The sequence below is a fragment of the Passer domesticus genome, chromosome 7, assembly GCF_036417665.1.
Source record: "Passer domesticus isolate bPasDom1 chromosome 7, bPasDom1.hap1, whole genome shotgun sequence".
NCBI classification, from domain to species: Eukaryota; Metazoa; Chordata; class Aves; order Passeriformes; family Passeridae; genus Passer; species Passer domesticus.
Genome location: NC_087480.1, coordinates 54,358,198 through 54,373,834, shown reverse-complemented (window position 1 = coordinate 54,373,834; position 15,637 = coordinate 54,358,198). Strand labels below are relative to the sequence as shown.

Sequence of the window (15,637 nt, the reverse complement as noted above, 5' to 3'; positions counted from 1 at the left end):
TGAAATAAATAAATTGGAGGGGGGGAGAGAAGTTTGGAAGAGAAGGGAGCGCTTTAAGATGTTTATTTACTTTGTAAGTTGTTGCAAAATTTAGGTAGAGATCAAGTTTCATTCGGTCATTCAGATACTGCAGGCCCAAGGGGGACGTGTATGCGGGGGGGAAACCCTCCAACTTATTTTCTCATGTGTCAACTTTTCCAAACAAAATAAAAGGAGGTGGGGGGGAGGGGGTGAAGAAGGGAGAACCTTTTTCCCGGCCGCCACCTCCTTCCCCCTGAAAACACGAGAGGCATTTTTTAGTTTTGGTTTTGTTTGGGTTTTTTTTTTTTGTGCCGTTTTGTTTTGGTTTTTTGGTTTTTTTTGTTTGTTTTTTTTTTTCCCCTGGAAGATTCCAAAATCCAAGAAATAAAAAATAAAATTAACAAAAAAAATATATCTGGGAATCTTTTGGCTTGCCGGCCCGCGGGCCTGCAGCGGGGACCGCCACCGCGGGCCGGGCGGAGCGGCAGCCGCGGCGCGGAGCAGCCCCGCGCAGGCTGCGCGCCCGGCCGCGGAGGGGCTGCTCAGCCCCCGCCGAACGCCCGGGTGTCGCCGGCCCCAGGCCGGGAGCCTCCGGCTTCCCCGAGGCCCGAGAGGGGCTCTCGGCTCTCAGCGTGACAAAGGACATCGCAAAGAACGATTTGGTTTGGTTTTTTTTTTAACCAGGTCACAAACATTTATTAATTTACACCAACGGTGGACAAAATTCTGTTGCCTTTTCCACATCAAATTATTCACAGATTCTCTCAATAAAATAGATATGACGGATGCACAACCAGTGAAGAGTTAACTGGACTCCGCTCATTAGCTCCCGAATAATCTATATACAAATAATTACCAATACACCAAAAAACCCACGCACGGAGGGGCTGAGAAAACGGGGATTTAAAAAAAATAGTATGGGAATTCTCCAAACTTCCTGACAGATCCGATTTTCTTTTAAACGTGCATTTGAATGTCTAATTGGGAAAAAAAAAAAAAAAAAAAGAAAGAAAGAAAGAAAAAGGAAAAAAAACCTGCAGTCCTGAGTTTCACCGACTTTTCTTCTTCTTAAAAACAAAGAAACCTTAAACAGTGCCTTTTAAAACCAAACCCGAAGCTTCAAAGAAACTGAAAATAAGATCGGACCTTTAAAACATTTTCTTTGAGAGCAGGGGAGAGACAGACACACATGGCAAAACCTCCCGGCACAGAGACTCGCAGGAACGCAAAGGGGCTCGCTGCGGCCGGGGGCGTCCGCAGCTCCCCTGGCCGCTGTCCCAGGCGAGCTGGGGGACCCGCGGAAAACCCGCACCTCTCAAAGGAAACATTTCCGACCCTAAGAGCGTCTCGTTCTAACATGCCCCCCCTCCGCCCCTCACAAGACGTTGCGTGTTCAACCAGCCCAGGTCCCAGCTTATGCTACGGCCACTTTATAAATACGCTTTGGCGCTTGTAGGACCAAATCGTGTTATTCTTTCCCTCCTCCCGCCCTCCCGATTTGTTGAATTTTTTTTTTGCCCGAGCAAACAGAGACAAACAGATCTGGATGCCACTGAGCCTGGAAATTAAGTAAAAATTAAAAAAAAAAAAAAAAAAAAAAAAAAAGGAAATATTTCCTACCTTAAAACACAACAGGAGGAGATGGGGGGGGGGACACGGGGAGAGGGAAGGGGAGCAGTTTCGGAGGAGTGGGGGAGAGCTGGAAAGGGGCCGTTTGCTTCGCGACTCTCCCCCCATCCCCCTCCCCTTCCCCAGTCCCCAGCACACTTTAAAAATGACAGCTGCTGAGGGTTGTGATTTTACTGGAAAAGTTCTGGGCCGGCTGGAGGAGCGGCTCGTGTGCCAGGCTGACCTGGGGCTGTGCCGGGGCCAAGGCGGGGCTGAGCACGGCCAGGACCTGCGCCGGGGGGCCCGCCTGGCCGGCGGGGTAGGGCGCGGCGGGCGCGACGCTGGGGTTGGTGCTGGGCGGCGGGGGCACGGCCCCCCCGATGATGTTGTCTATGGAAAAAGAGGGCCGGGAGGGGTGGTTGGTGCCGCCGCTGCCGCCGCCGCCGCCGCCGGCGGGCGAGGGGTCCGGCTTGAGGGTCTGGAGGAGGGCGGCGGGCAGGGCGGTGGGGCTCAGCTGGGGGTGGTAGAAGGACTTCCTGCAGTTCAGCTCGCCGCCCAGGAAGGAGGGCAGCCCCGAGGCGGCGGAGAAGACGGAGGCGGCGGCGGGAGGCGGCGGAGCCGGTAACGGGCAGTGCGGCGCCGGGAAGGGGAAGGCGCCCGCGGCGCCGCCGCCTCCGCCACCGGGATGGTGGTGGTGGTGGTGGGGGTAACCCTGGAGCTGCAGGCCGTAGTTGTAGCCGTAAGGTCCGTAGGCGAAGCCGGGCAGGAAGGCGGCGGGGTCGGCGGCCCCGGCCCGCAGCAGCAGCTCGGGGTGCGGCGGGTGCAGCTGCTGCTGCCGCTTGAAGCGCTTCCTCCGGCGCAGGAAGCTCCCGTTGTCGAACATGTCGGCGGACTCGGGGTCCAGCGTCCAGTAGTTGCCCTTGCCCGGGTTGCCGGGCTCCCGGGGGATCTTGACGAAGCAGTCGTTGAGGGAGAGGTTGTGGCGGATGCTGTTCTGCCAGGCGGGGAACTTCTCCCGGTAGTACGGGAAGCGCCCGCTGATGAACTCGCAGATCTCGCTCAGCGTCAGCCGCTTCTTGGGGCTCTGCAGGATGGCCATGGTGATGAGGGCGATGTAGGAGTAGGGCGGCTTCACCAGCGGGTTCTTCCCCCCCGCGCCGCCGCCGCCGCCGCCCGCGGGCGCCTTCTCCCCGGGCGCGGCGCCGCGGGCGCAGGCCGGCTCCGAGCCGCCGGCGGGGGACAGCCGCTCCGGGGACCCCCCCATGCGCGCCTTGGCCGCCCCGCTCCGCGGCAGCGCCAGCCCCAGCGGATCGCCGCCGTCCTCCTCGTCCTCGTCCTCCTCGTCCTCGTCGTCGTCCTCCTCCTCGCTGTACTTGCCCCCATCCTGGGGCGGGCCCACCACGTCGATATCCGCGTCCTCCACCTCGGAGAGCGGCTCTTCCTCCGGGGAGCGCTCGGACATGATCCCGCAGCCGCCGCCGCCGCTGCTGCCCAAAGTCATTGTTGTGCGGCCGGGGCGGCGGGGCCGGGCTCCCCCCCCCCCACCTAGCGGCGGCTCCCGGGATGGGCCCGGGGCCGTGCCGGAGGGCTGCGGCCGCCGCTGGGACTCCGCGCCCCGGCGCCGCCGCTGCGCTCCGCGCCGCGCTCGCCGCGCCGCTGCTGGCGGGGCCGCGCTGCTGGCTGCGGGGTGGTGGCTGCGGAGGGAGGGGCGGCGGAGGGGGCGCGGGGCGGGGGCGGGGGGACGGGGGAGCCCGTGGGCTGGGCAGGGCGCTTGGGAGCAGCGATAATAAATAGTGGTGATAATGATAATAAAAGGAGAGAAGTAGAAGGGGAAAAAAAAAAAAAGGGGGGGGGTTTAAAGAAAAAGAAAAGTGGGGTTTGTGACGGCTCCTTGTCTGGTTGGGGGGAGGGAGGGGGAGGGGGAAGGGAGGGGCAGGGGAAGAGGGAGGGGGGAGGGCAGAAGTGGGGAAGGCGGCTCCCCCCTCCCCACCCCTCCCGAGCTGGGACCCGGTGGAAACGCTCCCACACTGCGCCCGCTGCCAGCGCTCCCCAGGCCTTTATACGGCCGCCCCGGCATCACGTGGCGCCCGCCGCAGCCCCCACGGGGCACGATGAGGGACTGCCCGGCCGGTCCCCGGGGAGCGTGTCCCCCGCCCGAGATGCTTTCGAGGAAAGGCGCTGCCCGCTCCCCTGGCGCTCGGATGCCCCCAGCTTGTCTGGAGCCGCTGCTGTAGGAGGGGGGGCGATCGATGCTGGATAAAGCCCCTCCCCGGCCCAAGCGCCCCGCGGCGCTGGAGGCTCCCAGACCCCATTCCTGCGCGGTGCGACGGTCGCCTTCCTCGGCTCGGGGGTCCGCGGAGGGTCCGTTCTGCCCCCGAGGGCCGCCCATCCCCGAAGCTGGGGGATGAGCTGCTGAGCTCCCGCAGCCTCGCCGACAGGGACCCTCACTCCTCCAGGACCGAGCCTTCGGCCCCCTGGAGGGGTCCTGTGAATTTGGGGATCCCCGGTGCCCTTCTCCACGCGCTTACGTCACCGACACGTCACCGAGGCCGGAGCACCCTGCCTGGAAACCCGCCTCCTCCGAGGGCTCCCACGGAAGGGATGCTGCGCCCGGCAGGTGCGGGCCGGAGGGCGAGGAGCAGCGCTCTGCCGAGCCTCTCTCCCGCCAGAAAGAACCAAAGCGAAGGCTGTGCGTGTCCGCGGGCTGCTGGGACCGCACCCGAGTCCTGCATCCCCTCCCGAGGAGCCTGGCCCGGCCGGGTACCACTTTCCGAGGCGGCCCGCCCGCAGCCCGGCCAGGCCCAGGATCGCCTCGGGAAGGGGAATATCCTGCGGCCTCGGGAGCTCCTGCTGCCGCTCTCTGCCTCCGCTTCCCTGACGGCGGGCAGGAGGAGGTGTGGGCAGCAGACACCCATCTTGTCGTGGGCTGCGGGCGAAGCGGGAGAATTTTCCACTAAACAGAGGCACACAAGGTCCCCGGGAGCCGCCGCAGTGTCCCCGCGGGTGGCACAGCCCCGCTGCCCCCCTCGCAGCTGCCCTGGCGCAGTCCGGGGAACACATCCACGGCTGAAGCTGCCCAGCCCATGTCCCGTAGGTGGCTGTGACAGCAGGTTGTCCCTGTCTCTATCGCGGACGCTTTGAACCACGCTCGCTCTGTTAGGTTTCGGTTCGGTTTGTTTTCTCCCCTTGGAGGCTCCGCAAACACGTATCTGCTTTCCCGTGGGAGGATGCTTGGGGAGGGAGGAAGGGGATGGGCTCCTCCAAGGGGGTACCACGAGGAGATGTCCCCCCGCCAGGGCCGCGTTCGGCAGTGTGAGAATCCGCGGTGATGAATTGCCAGTCTCTGCCGTTAACAGGTGCGAGCATTTGGTGATAAAATCTCCAGCACTAATACCGGGGAGCCGGGCCAAACAGCTGCGCGGCCCCGCTTCCAAATGCCGGTCACAATTACTCAAGCCCTAACGACTCGGTGCACAGGCTCGGCGAATTCGGCGGGACCCCGAGGAGAGGGCAGAAGCGGACGCCTCCGTCCGCGCATCTCCACTGCAAGCAGCATTTCAGAGCCGGAGCCTCTGCGCGGAGTCGATCGCATCCTCCTTCCTCGCGCGGACATCGGGAAGAATTTCTCGATCCGAAGGGGAAAGTAGAGGGGAAAACGTGCTGAGAGTTTCTCGGGAAGGTGGGAAGTCTGTCCCGCGGGCGCGTCTCAGCTCTGGGGGAGCTTTCCTGAGCTTTCACTTTTACACTTCTTCGATGTTCCTAACCTGTGTTCACAACGCATACGCATATATCTCCCTCTCATAAGTTTGCGTGTATATATATATATATATTCAACTATGTCTATATTTATTGTCTTTCTTTTCCCGATATATTACTTTTCATATACAGAAGTATCTATAATTGTCTAACGCGGAGCAGTGCCTCGGAGATGCCGCATCTTTCCTACCAACATTGTTTAAACTCTCCGTTCATCAGCCCGGTGGAAAAGTGATGGGAAGAACAAATGGAAGAGAGCGGAGAGGGAAAAGACCCGAGCCGCTTTCCATTTTTATTAAGTAAAATAATAGTTATGCCTCCCCTACATAAACGAAAGTGTCATAAAAAATTCCGAAGCAGCTGCCAGAGATTTCGACCACACACACAACGGGGCGATTGAATTTCCACTTGGTGCATTTCATGGCAGCGAGGAACCGCCGGGAGCTGCGCCTTGTGCCTCTGCAGGGCGGCGGAGGGGAGGGCTGGGGGGCAGCAAAATGACGCGCTGCGAGCGGCCGGGGGCAGGGGACACTTCCCGGGGGATGCTCCGGGGGAGAAGATGCTCGGCCGCCCCCCGGTTGTAGGGCAGCTGCCTCCCGATCGCTCCGTGTGCAGGCTGGCCCCGCACGGCTCGAAGCGAAACAGATGTGGGTGTCTGCTGCCTGCCCACCCTGCCTTGCCCCGGCTGCCGCCTCTCCCCGTCTGCAGAGGTGGGGAAACCTCGGGGGGAGCCCCCCGCCACGGGGAACAGGGGTGGAGCCGCTTGCTGCTGTAGTCATGGTCGTGGGGACCGCGATGAGGTCGAAAATGAACGGGGGAGGCGAGAAGGGCCGATGCGAGGCGCTGCTGATGGGATGCGGCCGGTGCCTCGTCCCGCTGCCGCCTGGACCCGGCTCTGGCGCCCGGCATCGCGCACCCCGAGCGCCGCGGCTCCAGGAGCAGCGCGTCCCGGCCGCCCGGCACCCACGCGATTTCTGCCTATCTCAAGGCACTTTATGGTTAAAGTAGGGGCTGATCCACAATGGAACGAGAGTGAATGAATCCCGCTCTCTCCGTCTCCGAACGGCTTCTGTGCGCCGAGTCGGTCTCAGCCTCGGCTTTGCCACGCAAGATCGGCTGCAGAAACAAATCAAAACGAGAAAAAGTACCTAAACTACACCCGTCCCGAGACGATTTAGAAAAGGGAAACCCTGGGCTGAAACAAACCAGATGGTGGGATCCCAGACACGGTGCACACACGCTCACACACACACACGCGCACTCCCGGCCGTGCATCCACACACGGAGCGACGGGCGCGTTTTAATGTGCGCCGGGGTAAGAAATGATGTGGTCTCCCGAAAGAAAAACCCAATTGATCTACACGAAAAGATTGCTTTGTCATCGCCCCGCTGAGCCCGGGCATGCTAGGCTGGGACGGAAGCATTTTTCCTTGGGCAGATTTTTAATTTTTCTGCTCTCCTCTCTGCAGTATTTCCTTACAGACAGCCTCACTTCCCGTTTGAACCCAACTCTGCTTTACATTTCACGTTAAATGTGCGGAATCAAACGTGCGTGGAGATGAGTGCTGCTAGAGTGGAGAGAGTCTCAAAAAAGTCTCAAAAGTAGGGAAAAAAAATAAAGGCCATCAACCGATCTTTTTTTTTTTTTTCTTCTCCTTTAAATTGATTTTCACTGTCTTTCCCGCCTGCCTTAATGAGGTGTTTGATCCAGGCGTGTAGGGTCGGTGTTTGAAGCCCTGCTCTGACGGCTTCAGCAGGTGGATCCCCACGGCCGAGGTTTTCCCCTGGGTGTCCCAGTGTCTCCGCCCGGGTCGGAGATCCTGAAAGCTGCAAAATTAGCCACAACGACCAGGGCACCCTTTTTTTTCCTTTGTTTTTTTTTTTCCCCCCCACACAGGGAAAAACTCTTGCCCTGGCCGTCCGCCCAGAGCGCTATTTGGTGGGGGTGCAGTCGGAGGGCAGAACACGAAGCCCGGAGCACCGCAGGGTGCTCCCGCCCCGGCTCCGGTCGTGCCCACCCAAAGAGCATCTCCCGGCGCGGGGTTTAGCGGGGGAAAGCCCCGGGAGGGGAAGCTCTTGGGAATTGTGGAAAGTTCAGCTCCAGCCCCGCCGACGTTGCTCCCACACCCTTTCAGATGATCTGCTGGGTTTGTGATCCATAATCGTTCTTGTTGCTTCTGCCGAGCAGCATCTAAATTCGTTTATTCTGATGAGAACCGCATCTACAAGTCCCCCAAGGCTCAGTGATGGATTTTTCTTTATTACCTCGTTATCAAGCTTGGCTGACCTCTAACTTCTCTGAAAACATGAACAAGACAGACCTGCTGCTGCCTGGGCTGCCCCAGGGGGCTCTTTTTCCACTTATGTGATTTCCTTTGATATTATTCCTCTTCTTTCCATATCCAAGGCTCAGACCTTCAGTGCTTCCTGCAGTTCAGCCCTTTTTCCAGCCCCGCACTGCCAGCTCCCAGCTGCAAAGATCAGTTTGCAGCCTGCACACCACGAGCTCCCAGCACAGGGAGGTCAGTGGGAATGGTGGTGACAGATAGTGAGAGATACATGAAATTCCCAGATTGAAAACCACCGGAGCCAAGTGCCAGTATCCATCCCTGCAGCGTTCAGATGTTGGACAGCTCGGGTTTGTTGACTTGACTTTTCAAATGTATGTGTCTCAAAGTCCACACCAAAAAAGGCCTGCATTTCAATGAAGGCTTTTCCCAGGAACCCTATTTGCAGAGCTGAGTCCCCATGAAACTTTGGAGCACAATTATCCCTGTCTTTTCTGTTCCTCAGGCAAGGGGGAAACATGGTAAAAACACGTTCATTTAGGTGCTATGATCTGACTTTAGGACCTTAGTTTTGAGCTTGCAGTTCCAAAACTTTGCCTCCTGCTCTCTCTTCATAACTGATCCCATCCCTTGTGGGTTTGGAGCCCACTAGACAAGCTCATCCACAGCTTAACACTCAACTGATTAACTCTGACTTGCTCTAAGCCCTTTTTTCATACCATTCTTCATCAATCTGACATGAAAAGAGATACACACACTTACATGACTCAGAGGAACACTGCATTTTCAAGCCATAAACCACCAGGTGCACTTCTGAGACTCACCAAAGTCAGCTCTCCTGATTGCCATAAAAAACACATTAGCCAAAGGCCAATGCATGTGGAAGGCAATTATGCTCTGGCACATGGCAATGTGTATAGAACAGCCTGGTAACTGTGCCTACCACACAAGGAAAAATATCCCTGTGAAAACAAGCCTGCTAAATCACTTCATTCTTTCCAAAATCCCCTGAAAATAGAAGGTAGGATTTTCAAGGTTTTTTTGGGAGGTGAGATATACATGTGGGAGAGAATCATATTTTCCAAAAGTGGGTGCACCAGTGCAAGAACCTGAATAAATGGCCAGACCCACACGGATTTAGAAACACATGATGAAGTTTCTGAATCCAGGTTTTCCATGTTACATCTGATCATGCCAAACTTGTCCAGGAAATCCCTAATGCTGAGTTTTCTGCATTCAGCATTTCAGCAGCTCATGCCCACCTTACCCACTGAGATCACAAAAGTCCACTTCTGCCAGAAGTGCCAGCTGAGGACCTTCAACTTGGGTGCCAGAAGCAGTACAGAGAGGGCCTTCAAAGGAGGGAATGACAGAGAAGGTGGAAAATTACTGGAATATAGTTTGATCAGTATAAAAAGGTTTTAGGTTTTGAGGGTTTTGTTTTGTTTTGGTTTGGTTTGGGATTTTTTTCATGTAGAAAAAGGTTGGGGCTAGGAGTCTTTGTGGAAGCATCCAGCAATCTCCAGCTGGGAATCAGATCCTGATCCATCTGTATCCTTCTGAAAAATCAGCCCTGCATGAACATGCTGATTTCAATGGAGCTGCCTTGCAAAGACCTTCATAAATATATCTTGCCTCCTGACCTTTTATAAGATTGCACAGAAATATAGCACAGGGCTCATTTTCCCTCTTCCCTTCTTGGGAAGGAGTTGACTAAACAGAGAGAAACAACTGCAACCTAAATTATGGGAAGATTTGTGAGGCATCTCACACATGTAGAGAAGCAGAGGCAGAACCTTTAACCCTCTCCCCTTATTTAGTAAAGGACTGTCAGGTGGAAAAATTATTAAACTTCACCACTTTAATATTGTGGCTGAACATGCACAGAAGGGTGAATCTCAGCTCCAGACAGGTCTGAACTTTTGTGCCTTTCTTCAAACCAGTGTAAGAAATTGCTACCCTGAGCTGCACAGGGGCAAGAGAGGGGAAACTTGTCAACAGACAGATTGAAATTAATCCAGCCACTCTGGGGGTGTTGAGGCTTCACATACACACACTTCTTGCACTTACTGCAGGTAAACCACTGCTTACTCTTGCTGGAAAGAGGAAAATGGATCACTCACATGGAAGAAGCAGCACTGAGGGCTGATGAAAGAAAGGCTGATGTTTCACATCTGGCTTTATGTTACTTGGAAATTTCTATGATTTCTTCAAGATGGATATTTAGCATCACCCAGCTAACTGGATCGCAGCAGTGCTCAATATGAAATGCCTTTTCCTATTCCCATTTTCCAGGCTTTTGTACAGTCTAGCTATTGAGCATTCAAATTGTGATCTAAGAGGACATAAGTTAAACGTTCCTGAAAATACACGGCTGGGGTCCTGCGGGGGATGCAGGCTGGTGGGCTTCCCTCCAGTGCAGAGATAAGCGTGCCATCTAGAGGAAATCCCTTTTATTGCCAGCGCTGGCAGCTGAAAATTATCCAATAAAGCATAATTAACCTCTGGCTTCAGAGAAAATCCTCCACCCGTGCCCTGCTGCTCTGAGCTGCTGCACAGGCACGTCGTGGCAGGCTGGTGATGCTCCGAGGCATCGGGGTGGTTTGGGAAGCTCCTGAGTGCTCGAGGGACATCCCAGCCCAGCCTGGCACCAGCTGGCCTGACCCCTGCCCAGTCCCCCCGTCCCACCCTGAATGAGCAAAGGAGAAAAGGGCAATGTGGGTGTTTGCACGGCACGCGTCGGTGCCTGGGGAAGGCAGGGAGGCTCACGCAGGGTGGAGAAGGAGGCGGGATGTACCGGATAATGCCCTCCAGTGGCTGCCAGCAGCGGGCTGCACCCACGGGCGCCGACGGGCACCCGCTGAGGCCCCAGGTGCACTAAGGGAGGCAGTGGGGGGGCCACCTCCTCCACCAGCAGCTCCCACCCTGTGCAGCCCTCGGGGGCTGACAGGGGTGTGCAGAGCACAGAGCACAGTGGGGAGGGGGGCCTGGCCTCCTGTGGGGCAGACCCACATGTCCACTCATTTTTCCCAAAGAAAAATCTCCTGCACAGCTACGTCCCCAGGCTGGGCTGCCCTCACATGCTGCTGCTGGCGTGGGCACCCTCACCCAAAGCTTCAGGCATGGTTGTAGGTGTGGGACATGGGGCATCCACAGCTCCTGTGCTCAGCCAGCCCACTGAACCTCACAGCATCCGTATCCCACTCCTTTCTTTTTTTCCACCACCACCACCACAGCACATCTGCAGTCACTAGCACAAGGCTGTTGTCCCACTAATAAAAACAAACTCTTCCAGCCCTAAAGACAATTGAAAAACAGTGATCTAGGTTCAAGCAGAGGGACGAGTGCTACTCCCCAGCAGGCAGCTGTCTTGTAAAAATGGGAATCCTTGCAGAAAACAAAACCTTCAGAGATTGAGAAAGAGCAGGAAAGATCTCACATGAGAGAAATCTTATTCTGCAGAAAAAACAGGTGCATGCTTCAGCAGGGATTATTTGGAGAGAAGCTGCTATTGCATTGATTTGTTGATATTCTACATGGTTTTATATATTATTTTTTTTTCATCACTTTTACTGAAAATTATTCTCATTTTCCATGCTATCTCAGAAGATCTCCAACAAGTTGCTCTCTGATGCTTTCAAGTAAGGCTGAACTCCAGCAGCACTTTTTAGGTTTTAATGGTGATCTTTTTCCATTTTGAAACCTCCACATCTTTTCACCCACACGTGTGGACTCTCAGGCTCCACTCAGGACTTGGAGATGCTGCTCTCACCACTGCACAGTTGTTGTTCTCTCCCCAGCTCCATGGCAGGGAGGGAAGGTGTGGATGTGTCCGTAGCTCACCGCAGGTCCTTGTCACTCACATGGAGCAGAGGGTTTCATGGCACTGCCCTGGGAGCTCGTGCACTTTATACATCTCCTATTTCCTGTCATTACTGAGAAGAGCCTAGTTGCAATAAAAATCTGGGCTCCAATCCTACAAACACTTATGCCTGAGCTTAACTCTAAGCACGTGAGCCGTCAAAGGGGACTATTCATGTGCTTAAAATTTAAGCATGTTCTTAAGCGCCTGCAGGCCTGGAGTCTGTCACTGGAGGGATTTGTGCCTTAAGCCCATATTCTGGGTCATTATCCCTTTCATGTCTTCTCTGCCATCTCAGAAGATGCTTCAACGGGGAATTTTCAAGTTCTTCAATAAACTTTGTCTTCCAGAGCGGGCTGGATTCTTGCCTATTCTATGGGGCAATTCTCCTCTGTTGCCTCCCCTCCCCCTGTGAGCGATAATCCTGTGCTATTTCATGCTTGGCCAGACAATTAAGCCCTCTTGCTGCTTGGCTCTGTCTTTGTTATGTATAATTGTTCCAAATAATTAGCCACTATTGCACGCTATTCTGAAACTACTTTGTATTGCAATTATACTTAGAGGGTGAGCATCAGCTGGGGAGAATCCAAGCAGCAGACAGTCTGGAAAGAAAGGCCTTGGAGCCGGGGGAGGATGGATACGTGCTTAAACCAACACTGTGGAAAAGCTAACAATAAGTAACCAGGCAGGAGCAAATGCGGCTTGGAGAGGGTCTGTGGCTGTGGGGTCCGGGCAGGAGAGCTGAGGGTGGGCCACAGGGCCTGGCCTGGCTGTCACCTGGCTGTCACCTGGCTGCCACCTCGCGGGTGCTGCCCACAGTGCAGGAGGCAAAACCACACCCCGCTCCCAGCGCTTCCATGGCGACCTGAAGGGAGCATCTTGACCAAGCGGCCACTTGAGCCACCTCAGGGAACACGAAGCTCTGCTGGGATGCGTTTTGGGGTCTGGCAGGAACATGCTCCCTCCTAATGTGTCTCTGGGATGGCAAAACTTGTGATTTTTGAGGGTGAAGGCTCTGGACGATGAGGTTGGTTTGGCAGCCTCCTGTTTTCCCCTGGGTAAATGCATTTCTGTTACAGAGGAGTGCTGGATAGGATGCTCTCCGGAGTTACAGCTCCATATAAACATCTTTCTGAAACTGAAAATAATGAGCCACAGCAGAATCCTCTCAGCTTTACTCAGACTCCTGTATTTTAAACAGAGAACATCTGAAAAGGGTACAGCCAAGACCTGGGTTGGCCTGACCTGCACAGGTGCACTAATTCCTCTTCTGAAACCCATGGCTGCCCTGAGTGAAGAGCCAGGGAGGTCAGTGGGCTTGGACAATTTTATGCTTTTTGAGGTCCATTTGCTCCAGCCAGATTAGATCACTTGAAACCTCCTGAAAATCACAGATGTGATTTGGTTTCCAACACCTGATTAGCAGGAGAGTTTTAAAACCAAGATGAGATGACTGGTGCAGATGGAAAGCACCCAAAATGTCTGACACCATCAGGCCCATTCTCTGCAGAGATCATACCCTGCAGCCTTTGGCTCAGCAGTGCTGATGCAGATGGAAAATGAACTTTTCCCAGGTGTGTAAGTGGCTTAGGTGCACCTTTTCTCCATGCAACATCCTGAGCTGCCACAAGCCAGAGCTGCTTGCTGGTGCTGGGGTAGCACAGTTGATTCATTACATTCATAAACCCAGCTGCTGCAGTGGAACCATTTCAGCAAGCACAGTGCAAAGGCTGTGAAATTACTTCACCCCGGATCTCTCCCAAGAGCTTGTAGGGGTTGTGCTGCCAATGCTCAGGCTCTGCTGCTTTGCCTGGCACTTTGGGTGCTGTTAAGAGCCAGGTCAGCCCCCAGCTCTGCCATGCAACCATCGTGCAGCACATTTCAAACACAGTCAGGCTGCCAATGAGACTGGCTGCTGCAGAGGAGTGATCTGTCATCACCAACCCCTCCCCTTCCATCAAGGATGCGGATTCTCGCTGTGCTTCCACTCCTTTCCCTATTTTCACTCTAGGGAGGAGAACTGCAGGGGACAGCCAACACAGCCCAATCCTGTATCCTGTGCCCAGCGATGGCTTGGGAAAAGGGTAAAACAAGGTACGGTCAGAGAAACCACTTCCCTTTGAAACCTCCCCAGAGTGAGCAAGTGGTGTTTTAAGCCCAGAGGTTGCATCCAGCCCACCCGTTTCACAACGACCCTCCCCGAACAAGCTCCACTGTGTCTCATCCCACCGCGCCCCAAAACCCCCGATCTCCCGATCCCCGGCAGCCGTGAACAGCACCCCAAAAGCCGGGATGCTGCCGGTACGTGCTGAGCACCCCCTCGGGAGCCGGGAGCGGCTTCCCAGGGCTTTCCGCTGGAGGTCAGTGTTGGCCTGAGCACGCCGGCTGTCGCTCGGGGCCGGGCCGCCCCTGTCGCCCCCCGCCGCCGTGTGACACCCGCGGAGCACAGCGGCGGAGGGAGCGCGGCGTTGCCTTGCACTGTACAAACACAGCGGCTCCACCCCCTGCTCCTGTCCTTGGAGGAACTTTCCGAGTATAAAGGATCTAAACAACACAGCAGAAGTGGTGGTCGACCCCCGAGATGTAGCTCAAGCTTGGGCAGTGCTGACTCCCAGATGCTAATTCGTTAAAATCTCATTATTACCTGGCAAAGCCAATCTCGGCCAGTCCCACTGCCCATGTCCCCATCACCGCCTGACTTTACCAACTCAATCCTGACCTCCAAGAAACACCACTGAGTATCTTCAAGCTGCGTATTTGCAAAGGGCAAAGTATTGCACAGAATAACAGCAAGTTATGGTGTAACATTTCCAGCACTGAGACTGTCAGTGAACAGCTGGCAGCATCCAGAAAAAACCTAACACTACCAGAGGGACCGGCAAGTTCTTCAGGAAATGTGTTTCAACTAAAATTCCAGCTAGTGCTGTGTGTGTTTGTAACAGGGTGGAAAACACTATTTACAGTCTGGGAATATAATCTGGAAAGAGCATTTCTTGCTGCTTGTTTGAGCCTGTTGGAAGCAGCAGGAAGGTGGTACGAGCATGAAGCGTGCCGAACGCTGTTGTGCACAGACAGACACGGCAGCTCAGGCGGTCCTCCCTGCATAGCCAGAGATTCCCAGTGAAAAACAAACATCTTTTCAAAGTGGCAGCTCATTCTGGCTACGTGTTTCTGAACGTGCAGCCTGGGTTATCTGAAATCAGCCTGATTTGCAAGGAGTTATCCCCTGAGAAGTCACAGATAGCCCAGATCACCACTAAATCTCTTTGGTCCCTGCGATGGATTCCACCTCCCCCATCAGCATCTCACCGGCTGGGGACAGGGCTCTCCCCACCACGGGGAAGCCCAGAGTACCTCTTGCCATCACCCTGAGGTATGACATTCTTTCCACAATCTCAGAAAGCACAGAAACTTTTTTGTAAAAAAACCCCAAAACCCTCTGTCTTTTGTGTGAGCTTGAGATTGTTACAACTGTCATTACATAATATTCCCTTAACTCCCTAAATAAAGAGAGGAGGATTTCCAAGGAGACTTGATTTCACAACTGAAATCTGAGTGATAATTACTCCTGTTTCATTCAAATCCCTCTTATTCACTAAACAGGGACATCGAAGAGACACTAAAACAGGTGAAGAGCTCAGGTATAAACTTTACAAAGCTTAAAACTACTCTGTGCCAGCAAGGCTCATGCTTTACATGACACCTTAATCCTACTCATTTGCTAGATTCACCCTAACTGTAAACAAAGCTTTGAAATGGAAGCTTAAAAGCCTCATTGGGATACATTAACTTAACCAAGAAGACACTCTTAAGGCATTAGTTTAATGACAATCACAATACAAGTTGCCAGAGTTTTGTGCATGTGAGGATTAATATCTACAGGAAAAAGAAGAAAAGGGGTTTGTTCCCCCTGTTTTCCAGCTGTTTGGCAGTGTAAGGCCCGCGGTGGGGGTGGTTTATTGGTGCTTGCAGGGGGCTCTGGGCTGCCTGGCAGACAGGGATATACCAGGGAAGATGTGCAACCAGGTGCTGCCCACCAGGGGTTGTCCATACACACCAGGATGGGGTTATCCGCTCTCTCCAAGCCAGGTTTTTGGGAGTC

General features: G+C 54.7%; 1 protein-coding gene across 1 annotated transcript; it reads right to left on the bottom strand.

Moving 5' to 3' along the window:
* Positions 1 to 450: 450 nt before the first annotated feature.
* FOXD2 (forkhead box D2) lies at positions 451 to 3,361 on the bottom strand. The gene is given in 3 exon segments (XM_064428794.1): positions 451 to 2,293; positions 2,295 to 2,338; positions 2,341 to 3,361. Coding segments are annotated over 3 exon segments (1,338 nt in total). The 5' UTR covers positions 3,131 to 3,361; the 3' UTR covers positions 451 to 1,789.
* Positions 3,362 to 15,637: the final 12,276 nt, after the last annotated feature.